The sequence below is a fragment of the Dromaius novaehollandiae genome, chromosome 6 (genome assembly GCF_036370855.1).
Source record: "Dromaius novaehollandiae isolate bDroNov1 chromosome 6, bDroNov1.hap1, whole genome shotgun sequence".
Lineage (NCBI taxonomy): Eukaryota > Metazoa > Chordata > Aves > Casuariiformes > Dromaiidae > Dromaius > Dromaius novaehollandiae.
The window spans coordinates 24,301,523-24,317,656 of NC_088103.1; the positions used below are offsets into that span (position 1 = coordinate 24,301,523).

The window sequence follows — 16,134 nt, forward strand, 5'->3', positions numbered from 1 at the left end:
GGACACCTTGTCGCGTAGCCGTGCCAGGAAGCATTCAGCACAGGACACGCCATGGGCTGCTCCTCCACAAGGGTCCCTTCATCTTTCTCTTCTGGAGGAATAACTGAAGTCCACGTTGCAGTTTCCCTACACCACTGACATGAAATTCAACCCTCACGCATGAGGCTTTAAATCGAGTCTATTATCCAGTAACACATGAGGCTTTAAAGCAAGTGCATCATCTGGTAACTGGCAGGTAGTCAGCCAAGACACCCAGGCCACCAGACTAGTGTATAATTGGCAAAGTGTATCAAGGACATTAGTGAAGCTAGAATTGGTCCTTTTTATCTAGTTAATGAAGATCAGCATCTAGGTCCCAAGTGGGCATAAAGGTAAGACTGTCCTGAGTACTAGACTGATTTTTCTAGAAAGAAATCTGTTATAGTCACTTGTACATGACTAACTGCTGTGGAAAGTGCACTTAGTGCTTTGTTTCTTTTTTTAAATCTATTGTAATGTTTATTCATACTGTATTTAGAACAGACAATACATATAATTATTCCTTCCTTTACCCTGTGGCTAATTACTCAGAAGGAATTCTGAGCAGCAAGATGCAGTTTATGAAGGATGCACCCATAGTATTATGCACTGGTTACTTGTGATTATCCAAGGCAGCTTCTCCAAGGCTACTTCTCCCTGCTTTTGTTGTGATAAACATATGCTAGCAGTGCAGAAACCACTTAAAAAACAAGCTTTTTTTCCCATAATCTGGTGCTGTGCTTGAGTGCTAGATGAAACAACAGCCACTGCACTGCTTGTCTGTAAAACAGCATTAAGTGCAGGCAGCAGAAAATAGGTGGGTAATAATTTACCATGCTTGCCCACTTCAGATGAAAAGCACCTAACAGCACATACAGAATTTGAACAGTGACCTATCTTCAGCAACATTGGGCTTGTATCTCCCTTGTACGCCCAGAATGTATGAGCAACAACTTTAAGGATTTAATCCTTACAGCATTCTTCAACTGACGTTCCCAGTGTATGTCTACTCTGTTCTCACCTCTGTTAAGCTCACTTCTTTCAGGACTGGTATATGTTCAAATCCTTGTTTCTGTGGGAACCAAAAACATTTATAAAATACACAATTCTTCATCTCTTTGATTTACCAGACTGCTTGGATTTGACCTGTTCAAGAAAGGAAAAATCTGTTTCCACAAACAAGTGAGAAAAGAGCAAGAGCAAAACATTTAAATACAATAATTTGAGGAATCCAAGTCTATGTTAAATGCACTGCATGTTCATATGTTAACAAGAATCCCCAGAATGACTCATTTTTACAGCATGGAATGGAGCCATTGTGGTCATCTAACTTCACTCCCTGTATTCAGGGAAATCTCTTGGCTTGTTACAATAGCTAGAACCAGCACCTTTAGGAAAGCTGCTTAAACCCCATGCAGAATCAAGACAACCTCCCACTATTAGAAAATTTAAAAGTTTAGTGAAACAGAGACAACACTCTTGCTCCTCTCTTTTGGACTGTCCTCACATCTTTTGCTAAGGCATGATGATATTGGACAGAATTCCGGCCTGCAGGGATTTTTCTCTCAAATACATAACCATACTGAGTGCTATCAATTGCAGAGCGAAAACAGTACTTTTTTTTCTGAGTTACTTTACTGTTGGTGACATAGACAACTTAATGCATTGGTACTTCTCTATGCTATCTAGGCCTGGTTGGAGTATTACTAAACACCTGAATAATATAAAGCATTACTTTTGATGTGGTATTTCAGTCAGTGTAGCTAAAAAGCATACTTTGCAATAAGCAACAAGATCTGTTCATCCTTGAACCACAAGTCAAAGTACAACAAACCACCAGGCTACTGCAGTGATCCAAGTCTAAACTATGTACTAAAAAAAGTTTCCCTGACACACTGCCTTGTGACTGCAGTCATTAAAATGTGGATAGTCAGTTAGCTGTTGAGTTTACCTTCCCTGTGAACAGGGAGTAAAGCAAGTTCTGATCACTTCAGGAAGAGCCATGTGTTTGGTGAGCTGCTCAAGTGAGAGTCACTACCCAGTGAATCATGTTAGGACTCCACCCACTACAGTGCAGACATCAAGACTTTGGACAGATCTTACAACTGAGTTGCAGCCCGGGTCTCTTGGTTCTGTTGGGTGGAACCACACTAAAAAGCCGCACCCTTCTTCAAAGCATGCAAGGAAAAAGAGCGGGTTATTGTGCTATACTCCTGAAAACAGCAGCATGTCCAACAGTTTTCACCAGCAATTTATTAACCCTAATGATAAAAACCATGCATTTCAGATTAGTCACTAATACATGGCATATGTCCACAGCTTCACAAAACCATATGCAAAAACACAACTTCCTCTTTGTAGCAGACATAAGTATAATGCAAAGAAACTTAAATGACTCAACTAACAAGGCAAACTTAGTGACCTTCATCCTAGTATATTGAAATAATCAGTAAATGAAACTGTAGTTCTGGCATCAAGGTGGTTTTTTTTTTCTTATAGCTATCAAACTGCAAAGAGTAAAAAAAAAAGGGGGGGGATTGCTATTCTCAACAAGGTAGAACAATTAATCTTTTCTTCACTTTACAAGGCTTACAACCAAAGGTATGGCTTATCAAAGACAAGTCACTGGACATACTGGGTCACTTTAGCACAATGTACATTCTAAGTGAGGAATTCAGTATAAATTATTTGGGCATTCACAGAGGACTTGATGAGAACCAATAATTAGTTAAATTAGCTAAACCAGAGAAGAGCGGAATTAGCACGAACAAGGATAAAGAACTCGTAAATAAGAACAAAGGCTATGTTGAAAAGGGAATTTGTAAAATTCTGCTAAGTTGGTTTGGGATCAGTTCCAAATTCTTTTTCTTCTTAAGTGAGTACAACACAAAAGCTGGAATAAGCTAATGATACCTTGCTGACAAAACTGTGAGGTATTGCTGATACTGAGAATAATGCAAACAAGGATAAAAATGGGAATGATTATAACATCTAGATTTTTCAATTAAAAAGTGTCATAATGCCAAGTCATGCATTTAAACTAATAATTTCCATGGAAAATTGGAGCTGAACTGCAAACGACAGCTGTAGAGAGAGATTTGACAGATTGGGATATTCAGTCACACTAGGTAACAGAAACCAAGAGACAAACAAGGAAACAACAGAAAAGTATTAATGTCTTTTTCTAGCCACTGCTTTATACAGTGATACGGATATGGTGTTTAACAGCTAAAGTTCAAGAAGGATTGAATTCAAGTTTAAAGTGGGCTGCTAACTGATCGAGGCATAGACAAGGCATCAGAAGAGAAGAGATAAGTTTAGCATGTTACTCTAGCAAAATGAAGGCTGCAGTATGATGGCTACCTATAACAGATCATGCATAAATACCAGGAAGAGCAGGAAACAAGAACTTTAGTAAGGACAAAGGAGGAGAGAGGATTCAAAAGTATAAAGAATCTCAGAAATGCATTTAGGTATATTTAAAACAATTCAAGATATGGCTGTCCGAGACAGGAAAGAACTGAATTTGTGATTGAGGAACTCCCTTCTAAGGTAAAGAATAGTGGATACAGGGAATCAGAGAAAAGAGCAACAACGTAGCATCTGTTAAATGCACCAAATATTGCAACACAACATTCTTCCCCTACCCAGAGAAACACGTATAAACACAAGTTTTCTTCAGTCATGTGCATTTAGAATGTCAAATTTCAGTCACTTTTTAGCTTGACCAGTAAACTAACAACAGCACAGTACAGTCTGCAAGGACTCCCTTTACCTTTTATTCTAATCCTACAGTCAAAATCAGCACTAGAATTGTTCTGTGTAACATCGGTCCTAAGTACCTTACAGCAGTCATAGGAAACTTGACTCTGACATCCTGCCTATCCACTAGCATCTTCTCATGAAGAATCATATAAATATCAGCTGCAAGACTTACAGCACAACAGAGCACACAGAAGCTAATTACCACCAGGTCTCTGCAATTTCCATTGTTTCTACCTTGTTCCTACTACCCAAACCTTGATCAGTTGAGGAATCCTGGAGCATTACCAGCTCCCTCCTGCTATTTTAAGAAGTCATTCTTATTAAACACAGTTCACCCTGTAAGTATTAATTTCGATAAGAAATACAAACAGTACCTCTACGTGCTTGTGGGTTTCACGTGGACTTGCTCAAAGATGTAAACGAGCATGGTCTTGCTGCACCAGGAAGATGTCAGAACAAATCACACTATCTGCATGCTAATTAAACTGCAAATTGTCATTACCATGCTCACTGAAAAGACAGTTCGCATAAGCTTTCATTACTTTTTTGTACTGCCAGGAGATGCTTCACTGAAGCTATTTCCTCTGTTGAGGCTGACTTAAATTACATATCTGAGAAAAACAGTCAAAGACAGCAAGTTAGACATGTTTTATACATTTCTCCAACTTTTCGAAGCATGCAGTATACCCAAAGGGAACAACTGTATCAATTGTAACAGTGAATTCTGTTCTGAATATTGTTAGGTATCTGGAGGAGAAGGGGGTCTCAAGGAGAAAAACTCCACGCCAAGCTAATCACTCAAGATCAGCTCTGACAAAGCCAAAATACAAAAAAGGGCTCATCGTCTTTTGAGTGAACAAATACTTAAGTGCTAGGTGGTAGTAGCAGAGCCATTTAAGCAAGGTAGTTTAAAGCCTGTTATTTATCAGAAAAGCATTAACATTTATTACCAAAAATCAACACATAATACATTAATGTCCAGTAAATATCGTGTTTGGAAAACTAACGGAAACAAACTGAATGTTGAGGGATTAAGAGAAAAGAAGCATCTGTAGTCATTTAGAGAAGACATCTAAGGAAAAGGCTGAACACATGTTATAGAGAGAAAGGTTTTTTAATATATTAGTGAAGGCACTATTATGACTAAATATAATATATGGTGAATATAGCAGCATACCCAGAGAAATATCTTGACTATTTAAAGAATGATTTAAGTCAGATAAGTTAAGGCTAGACTTCGTCAAAGCTACATACCTAATGGGTAACAAAGCAACATATCCTAATTGGGGGGGGGGGGGGGGAAGCCCATAATAAATCCAGGAAGTCCATGATTTCTAAATAATAGCAAATTAAGGCCTGAAATCCTTAGCGGCATTTTTTGACTCATGAGCTTTTCCTACCAGATTTTCTATGCGACTTCAAGGTTTTAGATAGGAAATTCCATAAAGTGGAACAATTCAAATAGAACACCTTTAGAAATTCCTCTCTCTAGATTTGCAAACTCCAGAGAAGGCAATGCCTTTTTCCTCAGCCTCTTAAGTAATAATGATACAATCTACACCTTACAATTATACTCGCAGTAGTGTCCTTTACAAGAGCAGTCACTGAAATTTGTAATAAAATATTCATAATTCTAGAGTCAAAGTAAGGTTCACAGCATAGTTTACCCAATAACAAAGGTCAGAATGGATGGTGTCAGATGTAGAATTCCTAAAAGGTCAGCTTCTTTCCCTCCACTCTCCTTCGGTTCCATGCATTTGTCACTATGCTGTCTAGCATACAGCTGAACTCTGGGCTCTTCTGACACCTCTGCTTTGCAGTACAGTCTTACTAGTTGGGAAGACACTTCAGTCCCTCATGATGTATCAACATTAGGCCTCAGGTACTTGTAAGGACTGGCAAATTCCACAATACCTCTTCTATATCAACAGTCACAAATTGATCTTCTTCTTCTGAGAACTTTCTATTTTGTGCATTGCAGCTTACTAAATAGCATTATTTTTAAACACTCTATAGGCTGAATATGTTGTTTCTTCTTATGGACCTTCTATCAGTGCTCCTAATAGGGAGTGTGAAGAGTTTAACTGCAAAGGGAAGAGGTCAGGGAAAGAATATTGTACTTTTTCGCCCACTAGAATTGTTCTGTGCAACATCAATCCTAAGTACCTTACAGCAGTCATAAGAAACCTGACTTTGGCATCCTTCCTATCCACTAGCACCTTCTCATGAAGAGAGATTCCTTCCTTTTCACTAAAATTAGAATTTAACAGCAGACATCTTAGAGAATTCCCAAAATTGGAAGAACCACTCCTAAAGTCCTTTTATTTACTTTTACATGAATAAAATACTTTTTTAAAAATCAGATGTGGAACAGCAAACAGGGAAGAACCTCAGGTTTTTAATGTGACCCACAGAATTTGTAATTTGCAACCTATATGCCATTCTGGGATATTTATCTGGTGAATATCAGTTCACATAAATTTAGCAACAGCTCAAGGTCATGATTCAGAAGATTCCCAGTTGATGACCCTGAACTTTTAACCTCGAAAACTGAATGAACTATATGCTTTGCTGTGGTTTTCTTTTGCAAAGATGGAAACTCCAGTAGCAAGTTTTTGCTCAGCCACAAATCCTTTTCAGCCATCAACCCAGATACTAGTTTAATTCTCTAAACCCCTACGCTGAGGGCCTCAATTCCATTATCTTTTATTGTCTTTCCCAAAGGATCAGACTTGCATAGCAGCAATACCACAATGTAAACTCATCTGTCTCATACCCTGTCACTACCTTGTTGCTAAAGAAGGACAGATACACAGCACAACTAATAAGCCCACGAAGGCTGTTCTGCAGTTCCTCCTGAAAAGCATTTTATGTTCAGGATGAGAAGCCACACTTGGACTGTGCTTTAAAGCTTGGAGAAAAAAATTTCAAGAAGTCTACAAAATTTGAATTAGCTTGCATTCATTTTTTCTGATATCATTTTTCCCCTGATACCATTTTTCCCCTGTCAAAAGGGCATTCACCATACAATAAATGAGAAGAGGTATCACTGGACAGAAGACATTCTGGCCAATGGAATGGAACTTTTATTTCAAATACATTCTTATAGTAAAGCTGTATTTTGTTATACAAGTAGATAAACTCAGGAGAAAAAAAAAGATTCACTTATTCCAATTTAAAATACTGGGCTCAACTAAATGTTAGGCAATTCCCATTCATTTCCTAAACCATATTAGGGACTTTCCAGGAAATGGAAATAGAGATGTAAACCAAGTCATCTAGGTAATTAAATTACAGTCCAATGAAATTTGTAACACCACCACAGAGAAGTATCTGCTCCTTCTTCAGGTTCTTTGAAGTGTAGGATGGCAGAAGGTTCTTTATAAACTCAGAAGTTTTTCATTGAGAGCAATTTGTGACTGTGTAAGGTTTGCCAGGTAGGTCACCATCAGTAGGTCCTGAGAGGAGAAAAAGAGAGAGGAAAAAAAGTGATTAGAAATACTAGTAAGAACAAAGACAGTGACCTATCAGGCTGAATTCAGTGTGAATTTCTAACACCTTTAACACAACTTACAAACAGCTAAAGGAACTGTCATTAGTCATGAAGATCCTACCCTGAGGAATGCTTCCCTAGGAGGAAGAACGTTTTGGTATTCCCAGGACTTGAAACATTGCTTGTGAAATTTTAACTCTGAGTTCATCCATGTTAACCAGGGAAGTCAAAGGGTATAAGCAAAATTAAAAATTACTTCCAGTCTTCCAGACTGTGGGTGAACAACAGGTTCAGAAACTTAGCTTTGTAAAAACCTGTTAGGGAGACAAGATAGCACTAAAACCTTGTTCATGCCTTAAGTGTTACCTAATGAGACTGTTACATGAGACAGAAGAACTTCAGCTCAGGTAAACAGAGTTGACAAGTCAGCAATTATCCTTCAAATCCACACTGCATTAAGTTTGGTAATTTATATTATATTGTCTAATCACTCTAAAAGAATCAATACTAGCTTTCAGATTACTTGCCCAATTCTTAAGCACTTTTAAGTCTTGTTCTCTCACTTTCAATTGTTTGCAAGATTATTATGGTGAGTTCCTTTATTCACACTCAGCTTTTAAAATATCAAAACTAGAGAAAAGGTTATATTTGCTCTTAACATGTTGATATGAAAAGATAGTTTGTTTTGACCATGGGCAAACTTGGGTCTGTCAGACAAACATTCAAAATTGCTGGCAATACATTGAAAGAAATAAAACAACAAACTTACATTGATATTGCTGTTCAACATTGTCTCAAAGTCCTCTGGCGAAATCTTTGGCACTTGATTAATAAGATCCATCAGGAATCGCCCAACAGTGTTGTCAGCAGCCACTTTGCCAGACTAAGTACAGGAGGGGGGAAAAAACCCAAAAAACCAAAAAACCACTACACCATGAGCAAAACTCATGGCACAAACTCAAAACTATAGCACAAAGAGAGAAAATACAAAAAGAAAAACAAGATACACAAACTTCCATCAAACTTATCTGTTGGCTCATGAAAAGTTGGCCTTACCAGTACGTCCTCTGCATACTGCAGTACCATGGCCAGGGTATCCTGAATCCTGGCTGAGGCTGACCCCACCTGTTGCAAGTCACTGGACAAGCCAATCACTCGATTAGGGCTAAAACAGGTCTTCATGATAAGATCCACTGAAAGCAAAAGAAGTATCAGTGAAAAACTGACTGCCACAGAAAACAGCTTAAACCCTTAACTGCTCTCTGGAGATTTTTGTGGATAACATCAACTTCAGCAAGTCTAACCACTATTCCCAGTTGCATGGCAACATTATCAGGATAAAAAAAAGAATTTCCACAGTGCCACAAACATAAAGGAGAGCAGAAGGTTTGTCCCCTGCCAGGTTTGCTGGATCTTGTTGTTTCAAGTCCACCAAGCAGAAACGTCATTTTCATGGCACAATGAAATTAAAATCACACTGTGCAATTCGCATTCTATTAGAGTCATCAGTATCTCCCAAAATGAATCTGGGGAACATTGAAGAAAACTCAAAGCAATTTGTCCCCTACAAAAGTAATTAAAAAAAAGACATGGCAGCATGTTTACTGTGTTTTTTCTTTTTAATAGGAAATCTAATCTACTTCTAAGAGGCAGCAGCAGCAACTCTAGGTATAACACCAGCCTTAAGTATGCCAAGTTTGCCTTTCTTCTCCATTGCTGCCAGACTTACACTACTACACAGAGAATTATCTAATCCCTTTTCCTTACAGCAATCTCAGAAGTTAAAAGCAACATTCAGAGAACTACAATTTTAAGTCATTAGTGCCCTGATTTGTATTTGTCACCTATTAACTGTGGTGCAAACTCAGATGAAATGCCTGTGATCCCCAAATATTAACAAATTAAAGATTAACATCATTTTACAACCAAGGGGAAAAAATAGTTAATAACCTTCTGAAACATGATATATCTACCATCCCTGTGAGGGGAGCCCTCAGCCTCTGCCTCCATCTCCCCAGTTCTACAGTTACTATCATTTTCATTTCCTAACATTATCTTGTTAGCTCACATCTCATAATTGACTTGATCACTTCTCTTCTCCAGACTGATTTGCTACTATAATCTAACTCTGTTCTGCAATCATTTTGCATGCTCTAGACATCAACATCATACACCCAAAACATTGCTCCACCGTCATCAATCTTCACCATTCTGTGTGACAGTACCCCTGCACAAACAGCTTTAACAACAGCATGAAGAAACAGGGTCTTTGCTATTTTGGGCACAAGTAGAGCACAAGTAGGAACATCTGTGTGCATGAATACGCAGCAATCCTTATACGTAGTCCTCAGCCATAGAACCTAGAACTGCAGATCCCTCCGATCCCCCCAACCCACCAGAAAACAAGCACCAATAATTCTGGTTGGGACCATAACAGGAAGAAAACATTCACCTCCTATCCGCTCTGTATCATAGTAAACATACTTCACTGTTAGAGGTGTGAACATCACGCCCATAGTTTTACCAGGGACCCCCATTGGAGCACTAAAAAAAAGGACAAAAAACACCAAGTTTTCAACATCGACATATTAAAGGAAGGATGACGGAGGACAGGAAATGCACACAGGCATATTATTAACTAGCCTGACATTTGTCAGCATGAGCGCATGAAGAGTTAAATACTGTCTAGTTGCTTCTTGCTTGTAGCGCAAGAATACTATCCTGAAATACTCCATGTTCTTTGAGAAATCACTTAAGGAACAAAAATAAAGATGACAAAAATTCAAGTACAAAGCACTCTTAATGCCTTTGTTATTTCTATGATTTCTATCTGAAGTTCATTTATGCTTTCAGTATGTAAGATGTCATGGAACAGCTTCTTTTCTTGGATATGCATAGTCAGGAAGCACTATGATTTTTGCTATGAAGAAAGGCCAGGGCTCTATTCTGGAAAGAGGAGAGATCTTCACTCAGTACGAGGAAGAATAGTGAGGTCAAACAGTTGCATTTCTCAGTATTTAACCTCCATTACCAACGGATAAAAATGGAAGAGGATAATGGCGATAAAGACTGATCAAGAAGATGCTGTTCTGATTATGTTTTAATCACACTGATCCTCTGAATTGTATAAGTGAAATGCCCAGCAATAAAGTTCACTGAACAAAGTCTACCATTCAGACAACAGGAGGAAGCTAGTGACATTAATGCTAGCTATACAAATCCTGTGAAATGTCACAAAGATGTTCAAAACACTCTTAAGATGCGTTAAGTGACAATTCCCCTCCTACTCCAATGAGGAGCCAACTTATGAAAGGTTAGGTCTTTCAGCTTGTGTACGATAGGCAAGACATCCCAGTGCAAAGAAAACCATGATCCCCAGCTCACAGCTCTGTTTTAGCTACCGCACGTGATTGTCTCAGTGAGACATTGTAGCCCATTGCACTTCTTGCTATCCTGATGCGGTTCCTCTTAGTAATTCAAGTCACCCTTCCCAAAAATGCAGCTTCCCAAAATACCTGACATAAGCTTTAATGCTCATGCGTCCATTCTGGAGACTTGTGTCCACAGTGAGGTGGATCGGATTGTGTGCTTCCCGGCTGTAATACTCGTGGATCAGGACCGAGTGCTCAGTGATGTCATGACCTGTTGCATACCTGCAGAAACACAAATGTAAGGAGCTGTTCTTCCAACACTCATGTGCCCAAGGTTTGTTATTGCGGATATTTAACAAGTTTATATCCTGAAACACTGATTTCCAAACACTGAGCTGCATAAGTATACTAAATACAGTGTTTCAACCACCTAATTTGTAGCTTTATGGCCAGCTGTTCCAGAATTGTAGGAACTACAGTCTGAGCACAGGCATACCTGAAACTTGCGTAGGGCCAACGTTTTATCACCAGCCACACAGAGTCAGTACAGTTGCTGTCAGACAGCCAAGATTCAGGCATCTCTCACTACGCTCTGGACCAACTCCTTATTTCAATGTAAATCAAAGCATGCTAACTGAATCCAGCAATAAGCAACCAAGTAGCTCTTCCACAAATGAAACATCTCAGTGCTGGAGACGGGACTTGTTAATCTAGATCCTTTAGCTGCTCTGCAATTAGCCTCCTATATGCATAGGAAAACTGTCATTACCACTGCACTTCACTGTGCTATTAAAAGGTTGTTGAGGGAACTGAGTGCTGTACTTGCAGAATTTTGCTCCATAGGAACAGAACTATGCTATTTTCCAGGATCAGAGAAGACACGGACAGACTAAGGAAACTGTCTACTCCATCCACACACCCAGCGGCCCAAACAGAGATTCTGCCCCGTGGCACCCTACCGATTCTTGCTTGGCATCCCAAACACAAGTATTTCCACCTCTTCTCAACAGAGAACTTCTCCATGCTCAAGCTGAAATCACAGATTCCTCCTGAGGTCTTAGGTACTTGAAACTATTCTTGTGCTCTCCCTTCTTTCTAATCAGTTATCTGCCACGGCACAGGCCGTATTACAGGTGACTTAAGTAGCTCTTCTAACAAATCCATGCAAGCATTCTCTAACTCACCACTCTTCTGTGATACCTTTTCTAGATCTAAACAAAAATAAACACTGCAAGTCTCTTCTATTGTTTCTTCCCACCAAGAATTACAGCAGTTTTACAGCTGACTGCATATAATGGAGGTGCAGAATCTTACTGCTGCGAGCATTAGGGCTCCTGTGCCTTAGCCTGTGACAAGAAGAACTGTGCGTTTCCAGCAGTTTAACAGACCCACACGACTGCTTGCATGTGACAACTTACCAGCCCAAGATGAGCTCACTAGGCGACACCTTCTTGTGCAGCTCATACATGTTTTTGGCAAATTCCATATCGACTGCCACCTGAAAAACGCGACACGACAGCCAGCTCTCAGAGTGCTTAAATTCCAGCAGGGGACCACACAGTGAGACCCCGCCGCCGCCGTCAGCGGGAGCTCGGGGAGAGCAAGGGCACCCCGCCGCGCCGCCCCAGTACCTCATCCTCGGACTCGTTGTGCGGGACGGAGAAGCAGTTGGTGACCTCCACCGAGTGCTTGTCCACGGTCCCTGCGGGGAAGGCAGCGCCGTTAGCGGGGCGCCGCGGCGGGCCGGAGGGCTGCCGGCCGCCAGGGCCGCGGCGGCGCCGGCGGGCGGCTCTTACCCAGCAGCGTCCCGATGACCCGCGCCGCGCCCTCGTTGCGCCGCTCGAAGCTGTCCACGATGGAGGCGAGCACCACCGGGTGCAGCCGCACCACGCGGCCGCCGGGGAAGGGGCCCGAGAGCGCGGCCGACAGGGGCGCGGCGGGCGGCGCCGGCGCGGCGGGCGGCGGCGCGCCTCCAGCCGGGATGGCGGGCGCCGCCGTGGGGCTCGGCGCCGGCGCGGCCGCGGAAGGAACCGGAGCTGCGGTGGGAGCTGTCGCCGCCATTTTGCCAAGAGAGAAGGGGAGGGCGGGCTGCAGCAGTAATTGGCTAACCTGAACGCCTGTCGCGCAGTGCTACTTCCCATTGGGGAACGCGGTGCCCGGCAAGTCCCGCCTCGCATCTGTTGACCAATCCGAGGAAAGCCATGGGGGAAGGCACTCTCTGATTGGCGGGGGGGGCGCACCGTCTTTAGTGCACTCTCTCGGGACCGGCGAGTTTTTCGATTGGACCCGCAGTGTCTGTCAGCTCTCTCATTGGCTGATGCGGCTCCCAGCTGCGGTCTGTCAGCGCATGAAGGCCAGTCCATTGGTTGCGGCCCTTCTGTTCCCGCCTTCCCTCCAGTTATTGGGCAGGGGCAGGGGGGCTGTGCAGCGCTGAGCATTCGTCTGGTCGGCCAGCGGTGTGCAGTGCCCTAGCCTTCTGGAGTATGGCCTGGCAGCTCCTTGGGGCTGTAAAGCCCTGCTCTGGGCTGGCACCAGGCTGGGGTCCTCCAGGTGCCAGTGCCTTGGTGGCCCCAGCACTGTTGCTGGGCCTGAGGGCCTGTATCTCCTGGGCACCCTGCCTGCAGGAGCAGGTGCTTCTCTGCTCTGTACCTCTGGCACTTGCCCAGGTGCACTTCAGGCCCATGTTGCTGTCAGCTGCAGATAGCCACTGAGGTGTTTGGGCAGTAGCAGCATGAGTGGTGGGCCCAGCTCATGGTGGCAGAGCTGTTACTACTGCCTTGACCTGCTCACAGCAAGGGTAGAGCATGGCAGGACCTCTCCTGCTATGTCCTGTGGTGCAGAGGCTGTGCTACAGCTGTGTGAGATGCGGTGAGCATGGCAGTCTGTAGGCCTTTAGTGCGGGGACAGTGTGGCACCACCATGCTGCGGAGGTTATCTGGTAATGCTGTATGCCAGCACTGTGCAGTGGTGGTGGTATTGGCTCCATGAGCCATGGGAGTGCTGTTGTCCCTGTTTTGAGATCTTCCTTATCACTGAGGCACAAAGTGGTTACCAAGTATCACATAGAGAGTGGAATTGGATGTTGGTTACCTGTATCCAAGGCTTATCCGACAAATTGATTTTGTGGATGTGTATTTACCAGTTTACTTGTGCCCCATGTGTTCACTCACAGGAAACACACCAATATGTGTTGGGCAGGTATGGTTCTAAGGCAAACTGTGTATGCTTTTGATGACTGGTAAGGATACTGGATTGTTGTGCTGCTTCCTTTTCCCTCTCTTGGCCTTCTGCTTGCAGCCATTATCTCAAAAGTTGCAGCAACATAACAACAGACTTATTTCTGTGTCTTAGTCCAAAACTTTTTCCTCACAAATATTAGTCTGACAGACTTTAAGGGAGAATTTCGGGTATTTTTGAAGTGCTTGTTCTTTATTCTTTAGCTGCTCTTTTACCCCAAGTAAACTGGTCATGTATTTAAAAAAAAAAAAAAAAATCACTGAGTCATCCCAGAGACTTACATGCTGATAAAATGTCTAGACCAGTGAAACTATGCCAGGCAGAAATTATGTAAGTTCTCTGGAACCACTTTGTCCATCAGGTGACTGCTTGAATATTTGAGAATATTTCAAGATAGTTCTTTCCCAGGTATAACAGATAAAAAGTGTTGTGTTGGTTATTACATAAAGTGCAATTGTCTTTACTTTTACACAGATCCACTTTGGGCTCCTGAGACACTGTTTCCTAGATTTGGGTTACTAATTAAAGCCCTTATAACATCAGAAAGTACTCCGTCAAGACTGGAGGCTTTTGTACCTTTGTCTACCTCATTAGCTGAGCGGGGATTATTAACAGATGACAAGCAGTTCCTACTTGGTCACTGAAGGGCATATAAGTATGTATAAGAAGCAGCTCAACAAAAATAGTATGTTCTACCTGTGTGCTAGCAGTTTGCTGCTTTTATGTAAGCTGAGTGCACCTATCAAAGCTACAAAGGAGAGTTAATCCACTGGTGTTAGAACATGCATAGCTTTTCTTTTTGTAAGAGCACTTGATGGTCTGTATGCCAGCGAAGACTGGATCCCCTATTCTTAGGCTTCTACCATGCAGCCTTCATTTCTTGTGGGTGTGCCTGGGTTTTAAGGTTGTACATAAGACTTAAAATGTTCCTGGAGCTTTGATGTGTCATTGAGAAATCTAATGTGTGAGGTCTATATTAGAGAGCAGCTGTTGGATCTTGCTTTTATTTGCATCAGACTGGCCTTGATGTTTAATTTGACATAGCTGCTGATTCAGGTGAAGCAAACAAGGCCCTCTAAGACCTGACCATTATAACTTTATGCTGCAACCTTTAAAACTGGTCAGCTTAGTTTGGAGTTGTACTTATGCTTTGAAAGTAGCAACTGTGACAGCCTTCCTTAATATGTTGATGTCAAGCTGCTGAACGGCATGTCAGGGTGTGTATGTAGTGAGTAAGGTGGACAGTTTAGATCTCAAAAGTCAAAGATCAGCGGTCAGCTCAAAGCTCAGTTTATACAAAGATTGTTTAAATCTTTTTGTCTAATGGTAAGAAAATTAATCGTGATGCTGCTAGGAGCTAAGGTGTCCAAGCTACAAAAGTGTTTTTCCTTGTTGTGTGACTGGTGGAAAATATAGACCTTCATAACTAATACTGTTTCACAAATAAACTGATCCATAAACTGATTATTTGAAATGGGCATTTACCAGTGACACACATCAGTACTGCCTGTCATTGAAAAGTTAGTGTCCATCTCTGAAATGATAAAGATGTTTAGATATTACAGTAAAAATCTATCTGCCCAAAGGAGAAATGGAAGATGTATTCTCACCTGAACACAGATCAGTGTGATACCATGGGGCCTTCTGATTTTACAATTTTTGTTGCATGGTTTCCCTCCATTTTGTTTTGACAGGGAATATAATGACCTTTTAGATCTGCTTTTGTATGATTTCTCTTTACAGTTCTTAGGTGTGATCGAGTCATTATTATTGCATATGCTGTCATGTCAGCTGTGTTATCACAAATGATGTATAATCTCCTTATCAGTAGCTATCCCCTCATCTTGCTTATATTACTGGAAGCAACATCATCTCTAGCATAAAGGAAAACAGTTTCTGTAGTACATGCAAAATAAAACTACTTCTGAAACAATGAATGAAATAAATTGTAAATATTTTATCTGGTTAGTTTCATGGGATTAGGTCTGATGGTTTTTATTCCATTATTATAACAATAACTTTCTGTTAGTCTTTCAGTTATTTCTGCCAAGAAGAAATCAATCACTGAGCTTACTGTTTGTTTTATGTAATCCTACTTATTTAGAAGAAAATGAATATCAAGTCTCACTTTCTGAATCACTTTGGATTCTTTGCTTGGAAGTCTGTGTCTCCAGCCTTCATTGTACTCTCGGACCTCCTCTTTGCTTGCTTTCACACCAGTTTAACACCACTTTTGTAGTCTTTTGGTTA

The 16,134-nt window shown here is 41.5% G+C and overlaps 1 protein-coding gene across 1 annotated transcript; it reads right to left on the reverse strand.

The window, feature by feature from the left end:
• Window positions 1-6,846: 6,846 nt before the first annotated feature.
• EIF3F (eukaryotic translation initiation factor 3 subunit F) lies at window positions 6,847-12,745 on the reverse strand. The gene is made up of 8 exons (XM_026094932.2): window positions 12,444-12,745; window positions 12,279-12,349; window positions 12,066-12,145; window positions 10,792-10,929; window positions 9,729-9,820; window positions 8,333-8,469; window positions 8,046-8,159; window positions 6,847-7,241 (listed from the first exon to the last, which is right to left on the reverse strand). The coding sequence occupies exons 1-8, from the start codon at window positions 12,706-12,708 to the stop codon at window positions 7,164-7,166; spliced, it is 975 nt and encodes a 324-aa protein (XP_025950717.2). The 5' UTR covers window positions 12,709-12,745; the 3' UTR covers window positions 6,847-7,163.
• Window positions 12,746-16,134: the final 3,389 nt, after the last annotated feature.